The following is a 15,165-nucleotide window of genomic DNA, read 5'->3' on the forward strand; positions in this document are numbered from 1 at the left end:
AAAACGGTGTTGGATCAAGCCCTGATCTCTTGACTGGGTGAGAGTATTCTGCTTAATTCAGAAACTCTGTCCATCACCACCCCCTGTTTAATTATTTTGTCCACCATAAGCGTGGAAGGGTATACTCAGACGTGAGTCCCTTGCTCATTGCACCATCAGGATTCAAGCAAGCCGGGCCGAAGACGGCTGTAATGCCAGAAACCGGTCCCCGGAAGCTTGTTTCCTTCCCAGTGAAAGAATTGGCTTGGTAGTTTGGTCTGCCCTGTTCCCATGATGCACTGGGCCAGGGACAGACTAATTTGCATATAGCCAGGTTCTGAGCTGGGATGGTGCAGTGAGCTAAAAAACGGTGTTGGATCAAGCCCTGATCTCTTTACTGGGTGAGAGTATTCTGCTTAATTCAGAAACTCTGTTCATCACCACCCCCTGTTGTTTAATTATCACTGTCTCCAGATGACTCAAGATCTTGCGGGCTATACTGATTTCTGCTGCACTGTCTAACATTGTCTGTGCCCACTCCCCGTTTTTCAACTGTGTCCTCAGTATTCTCGGCATGGTTGATTACTCTAATACTGGCTACCTTCTTTTTTGGAAATTGAGATTTTTTACTCTGAGCAGGTTCCTTGTCTTTGGACTTGGTGTGCTCTCCTGGGTCTGACCGTCCTCTTTCCGATTTCTGCGAAAAAGATTGAGAGGGACGTGTATCAATACTTTAATATCTATAAGGTTTTTTCAAATTATCCCTATTTCTAAGGTTGTATCTTTTCTCAGAGGGCTCCCTCTGGGGAGACTGGTGTTCTCGAGTCGGAGTTCTTTCCCTCCGTCGAGGAGACCTTCCTCTGGACTGGAAAACTTTTTCCTTGGGAGTGGATTGTTTATTTCCATCCCAGCTCTTTTTAGGAGTGTTTAAATTATTTTTAATAAATAATTTTTCAGGATTTTCGAGCAGTTGGGGCTTTACTGGTTTCCCACCCAAGCTGTCTCTACCTAATTCTTCATAGCACTTTTCTATGATTTTGGCAAGCTCAATTGGCTGATCTGTTATATCTGTTTCCTTCAACTTCTGGCGGATCGCCACAGATGCTGCTTCTCCCTTTATGTTGGCTAATAATATAGTCGAGACCGGCTTGAAGTCTTTCAGTAATTTCATACCAAGAGTTAAAGCAGGTTCTGGACCGTATTCATTTTGAATCTTTTGATCATTTGATGGCCTAAGAATATTATCTGGGTCATCTAGGGGTTGCTCATCTTCTATCCCCCCTGAGTAATCATCCTCATTATCATCTGCTGGTGCAGGGCTGTATGAGATGAATGGTGAATGTGCAGGGGAAATGTGAAAGTCTGGTACCTGTGGAAGTGGTAAAGGTACCCTGATAGAGAAGTTTGTGCATGCTTTTTGAGAGGTACTTGAGGTGTGGGGGGAGGGTCCTGTTTTCTTTTAGCAGGCACAGTAATGACATGTCCAGTCTTTGGATGAATAAGAAGAGTCTTTTTTTTTTGGATCTGGATGGAAAAGCTCTTCTGTAGAAGCATCCTTTTTCGGCACAGACTTGTCTTGTTTGGGGCCGAGATGTTTAGAAGGTTTAGCAGCATATTTTACAGTCTTTGGAGCAGATTTTGGTTTCAGTTCCGAAGACTTGTGTTCATAAGATTTCTTCGGCTCATATTTTTTGTTCGGATCGGATGTTTTCGGATTTGGAGTTATTGGTTCCGAACTGTGTTTCGGGTTGGCGACTTTAGGTGCCGAAGTATGTTTAGGGGCCGAAGTGGCCTTTGGTTGGATCGGTTTCGGTACCGGAGTGGTTTTCGGTTCGATAGTTTTCGGTGTGGAAATTGGTTTCGTGCAGAGCTTTTTTTCGGCTCGACCGATTTGGGTACCGAGGTTTGCTTTGGTGCCGGAGTTAGTTTTAGTTTAAGGACTTTTTGTTTCTCGGGACCGACAGGCTGACTCAAGCCCGAGTCGTCTAGAGCCTTCTTGGTAGTTTTCATTGCCAAACCCGAAGTCGGGGAGTCGAAAGTTTGTGATCGGTGTGCACCTGGACCTGAAGGTGGAGGTGGAACCGAAGCCTGGCCCGGTATGGGGGTGTGAGCAGGGTCGACGATTATACTCGCGACCTGTTGACCAGCTGGAATGAGATCGTCATCGTCTACTTGTTCTTCGGCTACGGAAGCTAAATCCTCTGCTTCGGAAACAACGACGTCTTCCTGCTGTTGTTCTTCCGAATCTAGACCGATTGGAGTTTTGTCTATGATGAGATCTGGTGTTGATGAAGAGGATCGCGCCATGACTCTTCGAGCTCGACGGTCCTTGATAGTTTTCTTGGATCGGAACGAAGTGCAGGCCTGGCAATCTTGGCTCTCGTGCTCTGGGGACAAGCACAGATTGCACACCTCATGTAGATCAATTTTGGGGAAATTTGTGTCCACACTGAGGGCACTTCTTGAAGGGTGTTCTTTCCATGAGCCAGAGGCCCAATGGCGGAGTTGGGCCTAACGGCCCAGACGATCGCCGGAATCGAGAAGTGCAGGATTCTTCGAAGCGAGTATGAAGGAAAGCGCGATCGAAGACTATACCGACGGTAGAAATGAAAGAATGGGCATCGAAAGGAGATCGGTAACGGGACCGAGCGACAAACACATCGAGCCCGATGGCGGAACAAAACAATCTGAAGATGGAGTCGATGCCCATGCACACTATGCTCCAGAGGAGTCTTCATCTACCATAGAAAGACTCTTCCAGGACAACAACAAAGTGAAATCATCCGGGCCCCCCTCCAGATGGCGATCTATGCACTAGTGTGTGATCTGCAGCCCATATGCCTCGAACACACAGTATTTCTTTTGCGCTCTTTTAAAAATCTCTTTGACATGGCTTCTCCAACATCAGGTACATCCTGCACTACAAAAACTAAGGCAGCAAAACTTATGCCGAAAACCATCTACGCACTAACCATGAATCTACACAGCAGCAGCACATAGATGGGTGCCCAGAGATTGCATCCCCACTGCCAGAGAGCAGCAGCACCGAAACTGGTGTGTGAAAATTACCAACAGTTATCTGGTCAGTCATTTAAAATATGTAATACTTTGTCTTTTGTTCCTTAAATGATACTATGGTCAATCAGACACAGTGCCACTTGCCACCCTCAATGGGGAAAAAACCTTTTCTTCAGAAATGCCAGTGCCTTAGAAACATTATTTAGATCTTAATCATGGTGGTAATCGAAGCTCCCTCCTCTTATTTTCTTTCTTCTCATCAGAATGTAAACAAGCATGTCACAGTCTATCTTGATGTTAATACATGGTATATAAAAAATAATAAACAGAATGGTTCATATGAAGTTTACTAGGAAACCAAGCCAGCAGCTGGGCTTCGTGGCTTGGCATGGAACAAGACTTGGAATGTGATTGCATTTAAAAGTAGACCCACTTCCAGAAATCAAAGAGGCTTGAACTGCAATCATATGCAAGAGGCACAGTGCAGGTTTCAGCAATGTAACTGGGAAGCAGTCCTACACCATACAGAATTGAAAGAGCACTGCTGAAAGATGTGGCTCATGAGACATTAGCTGGTCACACATACCTGAAATGTGGCTCAATATAGTATTCCCTCTATACACTGCCCAAATAGATGTGATGCATAGAAACATTGGAAATCACAAGTGAGGCTGAACAGACCTCAAGCAAGACCACCTATTATCCTACAATAGAAATATTGCACTGCACCATTGCCCAACAGTTTCAACTACATGAAAGCTACCACAGTAAACTATTCACTATAAATGCAACACATATCGTATACCAGCACAACAAACTTCGCACAAAATGGCTCTTTTTCAGAAATCAGATTAATACATCTTCTGTGAGAAGGCAATACAATTATGACACAAAGCACTGTGAAAAAGTACTGCGACCTTCCATGAGTTGTAGTATCACTGGATAACCCTCTGCACATAGATTTCTATAGGATGCAGATACTGTAAGACTCTGCTAGAGGCTTTTAGGCCATGTCCTGCTGTCTGGTGTGAAGGCACTAGTGGGGTTCCAATTTTCTGGTTTCGTTAATCCAAGTCGAGGTTATGTTGGAGGCTGCAGGCTGGCATGATGACTGAACACAGTTGGGTCTCATAACAAGCCTCTTATTCAAGTTCCTTTTCTTAGGTTTAGACAATGCATACCTAACAATCTCCACCAAAAGTAACAGCAACACTTTCCTGGCTCAGACATTGGGATGATACTACACTAGGAGTGGTTTGATATGGACAGGATATGGAATGCTCCCATTCCTTTGAACCTTAAAAAGGCATCCAACAGGGCTGCAGATTGGCCCCTTTTTTATTTATCAATGTCATAAATCGGCTAGCTAGGTGCTCATTGAAACTGGTTCCGATGTCCCTAAAGTTGATGAAAGAGCTATTTCAGTACTTTTATATGCAGACGATGCAGTTTTAATTGCTTGTACAGCTATGAGCCTCCAATGACTTTTAGACACATTTACCGACTTTATGAACAACTTAGACTGAGCCACAAATTTGAGAAATCACAATTTCTAGGTAAGTCCCAAGAACACCAAATCTTATAATTTATCAGCACAGGGTCAGGTTTTACCCAAAGTGGAACATTTCTCACATCTCGGTCTGTTACTCAAATCGGGTCTCAGTTGGAAACATCTACTTAAGAAAAATGGAGGGACTCTACAAACAGCCATCTTGGGGTTATACGATTTTGCCAGAAGCATTAGGCACAAGCTCCTCAAATGTCTATTAGATGTATACATGGCTAAATGCGTCCCAATGGCAACCTTTGGTAATGAAATCTGGGGGTATGTCAATATTGACCCTGTCCAGGTGGTAGAAAATAAGTTTTAGACAAACTTACTGGCTGTTAGTCAAGGAAATTTCACTAAAATGATTTTTTTTCCAGATTTTGTTCGTGCTAGTCCGCTTTTAATGTGGTGATTAGTATAGCACAAGGAGGATTTACATTTCAACAGGCTCATACTTCTGGATTGTTTGCTTTTAGATGATGTAGTCCAAATCCAAAGGTCTATTTACCAAACCCAAGAACACAGTATAAAGTGATCTTGCATGGGTCAAACAGGCTTTCTCCCAAGAGGTGACTGCAGAATTGGAGATTATGTTTTATCAAAGCAGAACATGCGCAAGTATGTCCTGGTCAAATCTGTCAGTGGGATAGAGCCCTAACCCTTCTGAACATGCCCGATAGACATAGTTTCCTGACACTGTTCAAGTTGGACATTTTCCACCAACTCTGGCTTCCAAAGGGTGTTGGTATTAACCATCTAATTCGACAGTTTGCGACGGTGACAACATCTCGATTTGTGACACCATTCAAGTATTACTTGTTTGCCAGAAATGTTCTAATCTTCGACAGAAGAATATCAGGCCTCTTCTGATCGCTGAACAGTTCAGAAAAATTAGACCTGCATTTCTTTTTTTATAGCTGCTAGCAACACCCAAATTATGTTTTTTTGTATCTCATTTTCCTCCTGGTGTTCGATCTGTAAGCTATTAAGTATCTGAATTTTAGGAACTAGCTCTTCTAAGATAATGTTAGTACTTATCTCATTTTGAATGATTTGTTCTCATGTAATGATGTAAGTTTTGTCTAAACTTTTATTCAATGTATTTTTACTGATGTTTGCTTTTTTTATATATTGCTGCTGCTCGATGAGAAGTAAACTTTTATCAAAAATCAAATAACGTTTAATGAACTGAACTGATACTACACTAATTATCAGAATGTGAAAACACTCGCCAGTAGAAACCTCACTACCCATTCATAACCACAAGGCAGAGAACACAGAATACAATAGTTCACTCTATCTTCCATGAGCAGACAGAAGAACAACAAGAAATGCCCCAAGTGAAAGCAAAAGTAACATTTACGAATCATTTCAGACACTTTTTTGTCTCACGCTCCTTATTGTCCATATACAAAATTATACTAGGTAGCCGAAGACACAAAGCTTTACCTGCAGCATACTCATCTTCTTCCTGTCGGCTCTCTTTCAGCTGTAATATCTTTTCAAGGACCTGGGGGATTTTGGGACCAGATGCAGCTTCTTCAGACTAAGAAAAAACATACACGGAATGAGATGGTACTGTCATCTTAAGTCAGCTAGAAGAAAGGAATTTCTGTCTAAGGTGAACAACCCTGAAAGAAATAGAAAAACACCTGAATTGTTCATTATGACACTACCACAGATTGATGTGAAATTGCTCTGATTTCGTCTGTAGTTGCTATTTACTGAAACTAACATTGTAATTCACTACTTTAAAGCTTCACCTTAAGACAAACTGGGTGCTATTACATACACACACACACTCTGTGCCTCTGACAAAGCATACTTTTCTGTAGTTTTTTTCTATTCACAAACATCCCCATAATGAAGACTAGAAAACTGCATCAGGAGCAGATTTCCAGGCTTACTTCATGGAAAATCATGAGGCGTTTTGTGAAGGCTCCTATTCCACCCTCGTGGCAGAGTTCGCCATAGCAGAAAATTTGCACAGCCTCTTGCGCAAATGCACTTTTTTCCCCCTTCTCTGTGGAGAAAACATTTTTCTCTGTGAAGAAAGCACTTTCTCTACAGCCCTACAAATGAGGGGGGAAACAGTTCCTCTTCCCATCATGTAAGGGAGGTAAACCTCAGACCATATTCAGTGTGAGTATAGGTCAGATAGGAGTGGAAATGCCTAAAAATGTAGATATTTTTGAACGCTCCAAAACTTCAGGGCAAAACATGACTTAATATGTCCACGGCCCGCCCATCCCTTGAGTGGAATTTAGAACTGATCATTTCTGCAGACTTGTGAAGGAAAAATCCGCAGTAGTGTATCTGCTTAGGTCTGCCAGGAATCCCTAAGCAAATTCCAGGCAGGCGTAAAAAGATAGATTTAACATCAACATTAGTTTATGACCAAATTTACCTTTGTGCATGGGGGTTGCTGTGTTTGAACTGGAAACATTGCAGCACTCTAGGGGCGCGCTCACTCCTGGAAAAGTTGGATACGGAGGAGCTTTGAAAGACCTAAGATTTTATTCCTCAGGATTCCACAAGAAATGGCAATACTTCAATCCAATATCATTTATGACTAGGATTTAGAGGTTCTTCGTTCACCTGTACTGCAGCTTTCTGAGCTTCGCCAATCCACCAGATTGAGCTTGGTTTCTTTTAGTGGTTACTCGCCCCAGATGAAATAGCAAGGCTCTGTATAATTAGCCTTATAGGGAAGTTAGACTATGTCCTTACCTCACGGCTATCTTCTCCCGGAGGAGGTGGGGCACCACGTGGTCTGCTGACTGAAGTTGTAATGGTTGTTCCAGTCGAAGGAACACTAGAAGAAACACTAACTGCAAACAAAAGAATGAGGGAAAAAACATCACAAATTAGGGGTTCTCAAATTAACTGTAGACAACAAGAAAACCATACCCCCTGGCCCTGGTCATTCACACGAGGACCACATGAGCCAATCCAAGCCATGTTTGAATATTTAGCACACCCCACTTCACCAAAGCAGTGGATATCCTATGAACCACTCATATTTTGTGCCGCCCCCACAGAAAACAACTCCAAACCTCTTCCTGTTCTCTTCGAGGAACATTTTTTATTAACTGGCAGGGGCCTACATGACAGAGCAGAATCCCTACCATGCAGCCAGCTTACCTCGTGAGGACATGGACACCGTGGGCCTGGATCCTACATCTGAAGGTCGGGATGTCGCAGCGTTCATTTTTGCCATCTCCTGCTGCTGCCGCTCCTGTTACAATATTTTAGAGATAGGTCAAAGACAGCAGTTTAAAGAAGTAGAGAAAAATCGCTTCAATGAAGGATACTATCCACAAACCATAAAGTGCATGAAAGTCCCTATTCCCAAGGAGACCTGCCAGCCAAGAAACCTCAGCAGTGAGATTCACTTCATGCAGCCCAAAAAAGAAAAAACTGATTTCAGAATGCTGTGCATTGAAACCTGAAGCAAGGAAGATGATGACTGATCCTCTGTGTAACTAAAGGTAACTTTCAAGGTGCATTCCAAATATTTACTAGATATCTTGTGTATCCACTTCCATCTGCAACAGGTTTATGAATTGGGGTTTCAATGCCTTCCACAGTTAACAGGGAATCCATTTTTTTAACATCGCAGAACAGCCATTCTATACATAACTTGCACCCCAAATGCAATGCCTGTGGCCAGACCCAGTACTCAAGACCGCCAGTGATTGGAGTCGGGCGGAAATTTGAAGGGAGGCACAGAGTTCTATGGCCAAGTCGCTGCTCCAACCCACCGCACATGGCCTTTTTAAAAATTATTTTTAAAATTCATACAAAATATTTTTGTAAACTCCTAATGGGGATATCATAGACAAGACTCTTGAACCCCGGATTGGCCCTGTCTCGGGTTCCAGGTCCACAAACCCGAGAGGGAGCAAGGATCCAAGAGTACTCACCACAGGATTGGTTGACGCAAGGCCTTGTTTGTGAACAGCCGAGCCGTGAATCAAGGAAACAAATTATTTAATCAGTGATGAGGAGGGATCCATTTGGGATTCCCAACCAGAGTGAGAAGGTCAGGGTTCCAAAACCTCATGCTGTAAAGGCATTTGTGTAGGAAGCTGGCTCTTTATACTGTTAAAATGGCATATCCCTCCCCAATAAGGATATCTGCAAGAACGCAAGCCAAATTAACTTTTGTTGGAAAGATTCAAACACAACAAAAGTTATTAAGAAAATATAAAATCACCTTTTCAATGAAAACTATCAGCTAACCATAACAAAACTGCCATTCACCAGTGTGTGTTACATGTAAACAATGATATGCCAACACTACTGACATATACCAGCAAAGCCACCATTTATCAATTCTATACAGTGTGGCAAAAGTCAGTTATGCAATCCCACATCCTTTTATACACTTACAGATATAATAAATGAAGGTATTCTAAACACCGCATCGCGAGCTTACTCAAGTAATACCGGACAAAGCTCAACCCTATGTGGAAAACGCGTAATTTTTTATTTGGCCTAAGCAGCAGCCATTTTGGTTGCGGTGTTCATTTCCTTTCCTTTGTAATTCTCCCGTCCTTTGCTGCTTGTCTTTTCCTGCCTGTGCTACCTATTTTAGTTGACTTCCTGACTCAGCTAAAAGCAATGTACGTGGGCCCATAGCTGCTGGAATGCACCTGGGTATAGATGTAACTGTCATATTTTGTGCTGATGTGAGCAGTTCGGTTCCCCCTCCCACTTTGTTGACTAAGTGATCTCTCATCTGCCCGTGTTTGTCTGTAGTTATTCCTATGTATGCTTGTACCTTCTATTTGTAACTACATGCTTACTCTGCAACAAACTCTGTATATAAGCACCATGGGCTGTGTATTCAATGCACTACCTCCTAGAACACCTGACGGTGTTGAATGGACATGGTCCCACTCATGAGTAATCAGTGCTGGTGGTCTACGGATCCGTGGGTAGGAAAGGGTGATCCCTGCACCGGTGTGCTCATCAAAAGGTAAATTTCCGCAGTTGGCGCCCGACATGTGGGTCCTCATCGGAGACGCGGCCGTCCAAAGGAGTGGTCTTGACCGAAGAGTAGAATATTACAGAGGAGACGTCCTGCATGAGGAGACACTTGTCTTTGCAGACGGAAGTGACTTTTCCATTTTTTTTTAGATTTGACCCTCTAGGTAGGGCCGGTCCTGACTGTGGTATCCTTTGGCATAATTTTTTGCAGTGACCATTAGGTCGACCAAGAGATTGGAAGTCGAAAGTTGGAGACTTCTGTTTGGTAAGGTCGCTGAAGCGGCACTCTTGATTTGCTTGGCCAAGATTCTGGTTTTGTTTGTTTGATTTATTTTTTGCAAAAGATAAAGGCAGGTAATGTGGAGATTTTTCTTTACTTTTGAATATTTTGGAAAAGTAATATTTTACAAAAACTTGGTAGCATGCCTATTTCCAGCACACTCCGTAGGCTGTGTTGCTGTCTTGGAGGTAAACAAGCACTGGCGTTGCCAATAGGTCTCGCAGTAGGAAAGTTTGAGCTATTGGTTGTGTAAATGACAAAGCCCTTTATGTATTCTAAATGATAACAGTGAAAGGCATTGTTATTTGCCATTGTAATAGTTCCACCTGTTGTACTGCGCGATCTATTGGCAACGTGAGTGTTGTTCTTGTGTGTGTGAGTGGCGTTGTGTGTGTGAGTGGCGTTGTGTGTGTGAGTGGCGTTGTGTGTGTGAGTGGCGTTGTGTGTGTGAGTGGCGTTGCGTGTGTGAGTGGCGTTGCGTGTGTGAGTGGCGTTGCGTGTGTGAGTGGCGTTGCGTGTGTGAGTGGCGTTGCGTGTGTGAGTGGCGTTGCGTGTGTGAGTGGCGTTGCGTGTGTGAGTGGCATTGCGTGTGTGAGTGGCATTGCGTGTGTGAGAGGTGTTGCGTGTGTGTGAGGCGTTGGCTGTGTGATTTGTGTTGCCTGTGTGAGTGGCGTTGCCTGTGTGAGTGGCGTTGGCAGTGTGAGTGGCGTTGGCAGTGTGAGTGGCGTTGGCAGTGTGAGTGGCGTTGCATGTGGCAGTGGCGTTGCATGTGTGCGTAGTTGAGTGGCGTTGCGTAGTTGAGTGGTGTTGCGTTGTTTAGTGGCGTTGCATGTGTGAGTGGTGTTGCATGTGTGAGTGGCGTTGCATGTGTGAGTGTCGTTGCGTAGTTGAGTGTTGTTGCGTAGTTGAGTGTCGTTGCGTAGTTGAGTGTCGTTGCGTAGTTGAGTGTCGTTGCGTAGTTGAGTGTCGTTGCGTTGTTTAGTGGCGTTGCATGTGTGAGTGGTGTTGCGTAGTTGAGTGTCGTTGCGTAGTTGAGTGTCGTTGCGTAGTTGAGTGTCGTTGCGTAGTTGAGTGGCGTTGCGTAGTTGAGTGGCGTTGCATAGTTGAGTGGCGTTGCATAGTTGAGTGGCGTTGCATAGTTGAGTGGCGTTGCATAGTTGAGTGGCGTTGCATAGTTGAGTGGCGTTGCATAGTTGAGTGGCGTTGCATAGTTGAGTGGCATTGCATAGTTGAGTGGCATTGCGTAGTTGAGTGGCGTTGCGTAGTTGAGTGGCGTTGCGTAGTTGAGTGGCGTTGCGTAGTTGAGTGTCTTTTAGTAGATGAGTGGCGTTGCGTAGATGAGGGTGAGGTGTTGAGGGTGAGTAAGGATGAGTGAGAGTGAGGGTGAGTGAGGAGTTGAGGGTGAGTGAGGTGTTGAGGGTGAGTGATGGTGAGGTGTTGAGGGTGAGGTGTTGAGGGTGATTGAGGTGTTGAGGGTGAGTGCGGGTGAGGAGTTGAGGTGGAGGCGTTGAGGGTGAGTGAGGGTGAGTGTGAGGTATTGTCATTGAGTGTGAGTGAGGGGGTGTGAGGGTGATGGGGGGTGATGGTGAGGGTGTGTGAGCGTGAGGGTGTGTGAGTCTGAGTGTGAGTTATTGTCATTGAGTGTGTGTGAGTGAGGGGGTGTGAGTGTGTGAGTGTGAGGGTGAGGAGTTGAGGGTGAGTGCGTGTGAGGGTGACTGTGGAGTTGAGGGTGAGTGAGGTGTTGAGGGTGAGTGAGGTGTTGAGGGTGAGTGAGGTGTTGAGGGTGATTGAGGGGTTGAGGGTGAGTGAGAGTGAGTGAGCGTGAGGGTGAGTGAGGGTGAGTGTGAGTTTGGGTGAGGTGTTGAGGGTGGGTGAGGGTGAGGCGTTGAGGGTGGGTGAGGATGAGTGAGGGTGAGTGAGGGTGAGTGAGGAGTGAGTGTGAGTTAGGGTGAGGGGTTGAGGGCGGGTGAGGGGTTGAGGGTGAGTGAGGATGAGTGAGGATGAGTGAGGGTGAGTAGGGTGAGTGAGGGTGAGTGAGGGCGAGTGAGGGTGAGTGAGGGTGAGTGAGGGTGAGTGAGGGGTTGAGGGTGAGTGAGGGTGAGTGAGGGTGAGTGGGTGAGGGTGAGTGAGGGTGAGCCTCCCCTCTAAAAAAAACACCACAATGATACAATACCATTTAAACCCAGGACCTAATTGGGACACAGACTGGCATTTCTGCTCCAGACGACTAAGAAGCGGCCACAGAGAGCCAAACGATAAAAGCACAACTAACGAGAGGCTGAAATTCTACTTGAATATTCTGCCCGCGTTGCCTTGTTCCTTTTGAAAAGGAGATACCAACGCTGAGCGCTGAGATACAGCGTGGCACTTCCTAGCATTTTCGTGGACCTCAGTCGCGTATTCTGCAGATGCGTACAGAAAATGCTCGTCTATAGATCCCAACATGGGAGTAGAAAACGGAACATGGGGACTGAACCACCACCACAACGGACACGACCATCTGTCGGGCCAACCCGAACCGTTTGCTGCAAATGGCGGCATGTGCGCTGCAAAACAAGGGGGTGGGGGGCTGCAGCGCACAGCCCACCCCTCCAAAGCAATCGACAGAAGAAGCATGCCGTCCTTTTCTGACCCAGGTGCACGCGAGAAAAGGGCGCGCGTGCAAAACGAAAGCAGACGCCTTTCACGATGTTGATAAACACGATTGATTTTTGCCATGCATGAAAAACCATGAATGGAGGGAGAGGGAGCCAGCGAGTAGCCAGCCAGGCGGTGGAAGCGGGGCGAACACTGCATGCAGTGAAACTGCTGCAAGACGAGGCAGCATTGCAAATCAGGGCGTGAGGGAGGTGGGGATGGCAAATATCACATAACGGAACATGTATCCACCAGGATTTAGTCCCACAAGGGAAAAAAGAAAGGTGGTTTTATTCTGTGTACAGTAAAAATCGCCCCCCCAAAAAATAGTTTGCCATCATTGTATAGTGTGAATTTGACAAACACACTGCATAGCATGGGAGAAGGTATTGCATAGTTGCACATATATGGCGATTCATACACGTGACGTGGAGCCACGGCCGACCTTAACCATTGGCGAGCCGGTCCCCGGGGTGGGGGGGGGCAGCGCGCACGCAGCGGGGATCAGACAAACAAGCTCCCAGGACGCTGCACTGCACAATAACTGATAAGGGGGCAGGATAAACGGAAAAACAGGCGATCAATAAACTGGGACCTGGGAAGCCAAAACGAGCACTCGGACAGGAGAAACGCGACGTGCACCAGAAACAAACAAAAAAAAAATGAAACGCCGGATGGGGGCGGGAAAGCCTGGTGGGAGGCGTGAATGCGCGAGGGGAGGCAGGCGGATTGGGAGAGAAGCCTGATGGGGGCGGGAGAGCCTGGTGGGTGGGCGTGAATGAGGGGAGGACTGGGCTGGGCTTGCATGCGGATTGGGAGAGAAGCCTGATGGGGGCGGGAGAGCCTGGTGGGTGGGCGTGAATGAGGGGAGGACTGGGCTGGGCTTGCATGCGGATTGGGAGAGAAGCCTGATGGGGGCGGGAGAGCCTGGTGGGTGGGCGTGAATGAGGGAGGACTGGGCTGGGCTTGCATGCGATGCGCGTGCATGTTGACGGGCACTGCATGAAAACCGCGGGCTGAAAGCCCTTTGGTTTGAAGAGAAAATAGCCGACTTGAATTCTCCCCATTTCCCATTCCTGCGGAATGGTAAAGGCTCGACCTAAAAAATGGATTTACACAGAGTAAGCTGGCTCCCCCAGAGGGGAAACCTAATAGGAATGTGTACATTAAATACAGTATTTCTTCCATAATGTATAGTACACTGCGGAACAAATATACGAAAAAGGATCCCGATCACCAATGGCCAGTAAACGGGTCATTTGACTTTAAAAAGATTCAATGTGTGGAACAGTGTTTGTTTAAAAGAAAAAGTCGACAAGATATGTTTGATTGTGTACGAATGTGGGAGAAAAAAGTGCAAGAGAGAGTGAGGAAAGAATAAGCTAAAGCAGAAAAAGAACAGCGTAAAACAATATATCAAAAAGCATTGGAATTAAAAAATAAAGAGAAGAAGGCAACAAATGAATAAGAGGAAAGGGTGCGTCGTTTAGAGGTAACTGGCCAATACTCTATTAGGCGCACCATTTATCCCATACTTATTAAACCTCAGGATGATTCCATCTTGTTAGATCGACCCCCGCTCCTGTATAAGTTTCCCTCTGCTCCTGAGAATGATCTTTCTGAAGAAGAACATTTTTCTTCAGATTACAAAGACATAGATAAGCAAGAGGAGCAGCAGACTCGCTCTACTTTGGCTACTGATGAAAAGGCTGCTATTAGATCTACCGCTCGCAAAGAAGCTTGTGGGACTACTTCTGCTCTACACCTTGTAGCAATGGTTCAGCAGTGGAAGGATTTAGAACGGTTATATTTTGCAGAGAAGTTCACCTGGGCGGGAATCCTTGGTTTTAGAAAAGTTTCTAAAAACTTAGAGCCCACTGATATCAATTCTGATTAGAAACAATTAAGTGATGGAACGTTCCTTTTTTCAAATATAACTAATCTAATTAGGCGAGTAGTTAAATTACGAGATGCTACACTACATTTAAAAGTGGAGCAAAAATCAGTTAGTAAAGTTAAACTTGCGCAAACAGTTCAGACCCCAGCCCAAAAAGAAGTAGTTTTGTGAACAGCCAATGACCCCAGAGATACTGTTGTTACTATGAAACCATTGCGCAAATATGCGCCTTTGTATGTTCCACCGAAGGGTGCGTGAACAAGTGCTGATAAAGATTCAGATGATGCAAAGGGATATTTCGGCTACAATTGGGTCTATACTCCTTGGAGTAGAGCAGACATTATGGTTCTTAAGGCGGCTTTGCCCGATCCATGGAAAAATCCAGCAGTTTTCTATGAAGAAGTGGAAGGAGCCATTAGCTCCTGCACTATGACCTTGCCAGATATTGATATGTTTTTTGGACTTATTTTGGCCCCTGATATGTGGAGAACAATTTGGGCAATAGAAGATAATGTAGCATATGGTGATACTTGGGTGCATTTAGAAGAAATAGATGCGGCTAGGGAACCTGCTCAGAAACCACAACACATGATATCAGATCTTCCCTCAGCTATTGTGACGAAGTTAAAAACTCTCATACCCCTTAAGAAAATAGATTGGACAACGTTGACGTCTTGTAAACAGAAAGCGTTTCTGATTTCTTTACACGATGTGAAGAGACATTCCATGATTTTAGTGGGTAGTCACTGACCGATGACACGGGTAAGCTTTTGTTTGTTGACAAATTTGTCGCCAACATGTTTCCAGAAA

At 45.1% G+C, this 15,165-nt stretch overlaps 1 protein-coding gene across 1 annotated transcript in view; it reads right to left on the reverse strand.

Annotated features, from left to right (window-relative positions):
• SF3B2 (splicing factor 3b subunit 2) overlaps window positions 1–15,165 on the reverse strand; it is a 461,083-nt gene that overhangs the window by 318,701 nt on the left and 127,217 nt on the right. Inside the window, exons 5-7 of the mRNA XM_086938496.1 lie at window positions 7,691–7,784; window positions 7,277–7,377; window positions 5,996–6,092 (exon numbers count right to left, since the gene is read on the reverse strand). Coding sequence (XP_086794622.1) covers window positions 5,996–6,092; window positions 7,277–7,377; window positions 7,691–7,784 — 292 coding nt within the window. The remainder of the gene's footprint in view (window positions 1–5,995; window positions 6,093–7,276; window positions 7,378–7,690; window positions 7,785–15,165) is intronic.

Source organism: Lissotriton vulgaris, chromosome 9 (assembly GCF_964263255.1).
Source record: "Lissotriton vulgaris chromosome 9, aLisVul1.2, whole genome shotgun sequence".
In the NCBI taxonomy this organism is placed as follows: domain Eukaryota; kingdom Metazoa; phylum Chordata; class Amphibia; order Caudata; family Salamandridae; genus Lissotriton; species Lissotriton vulgaris.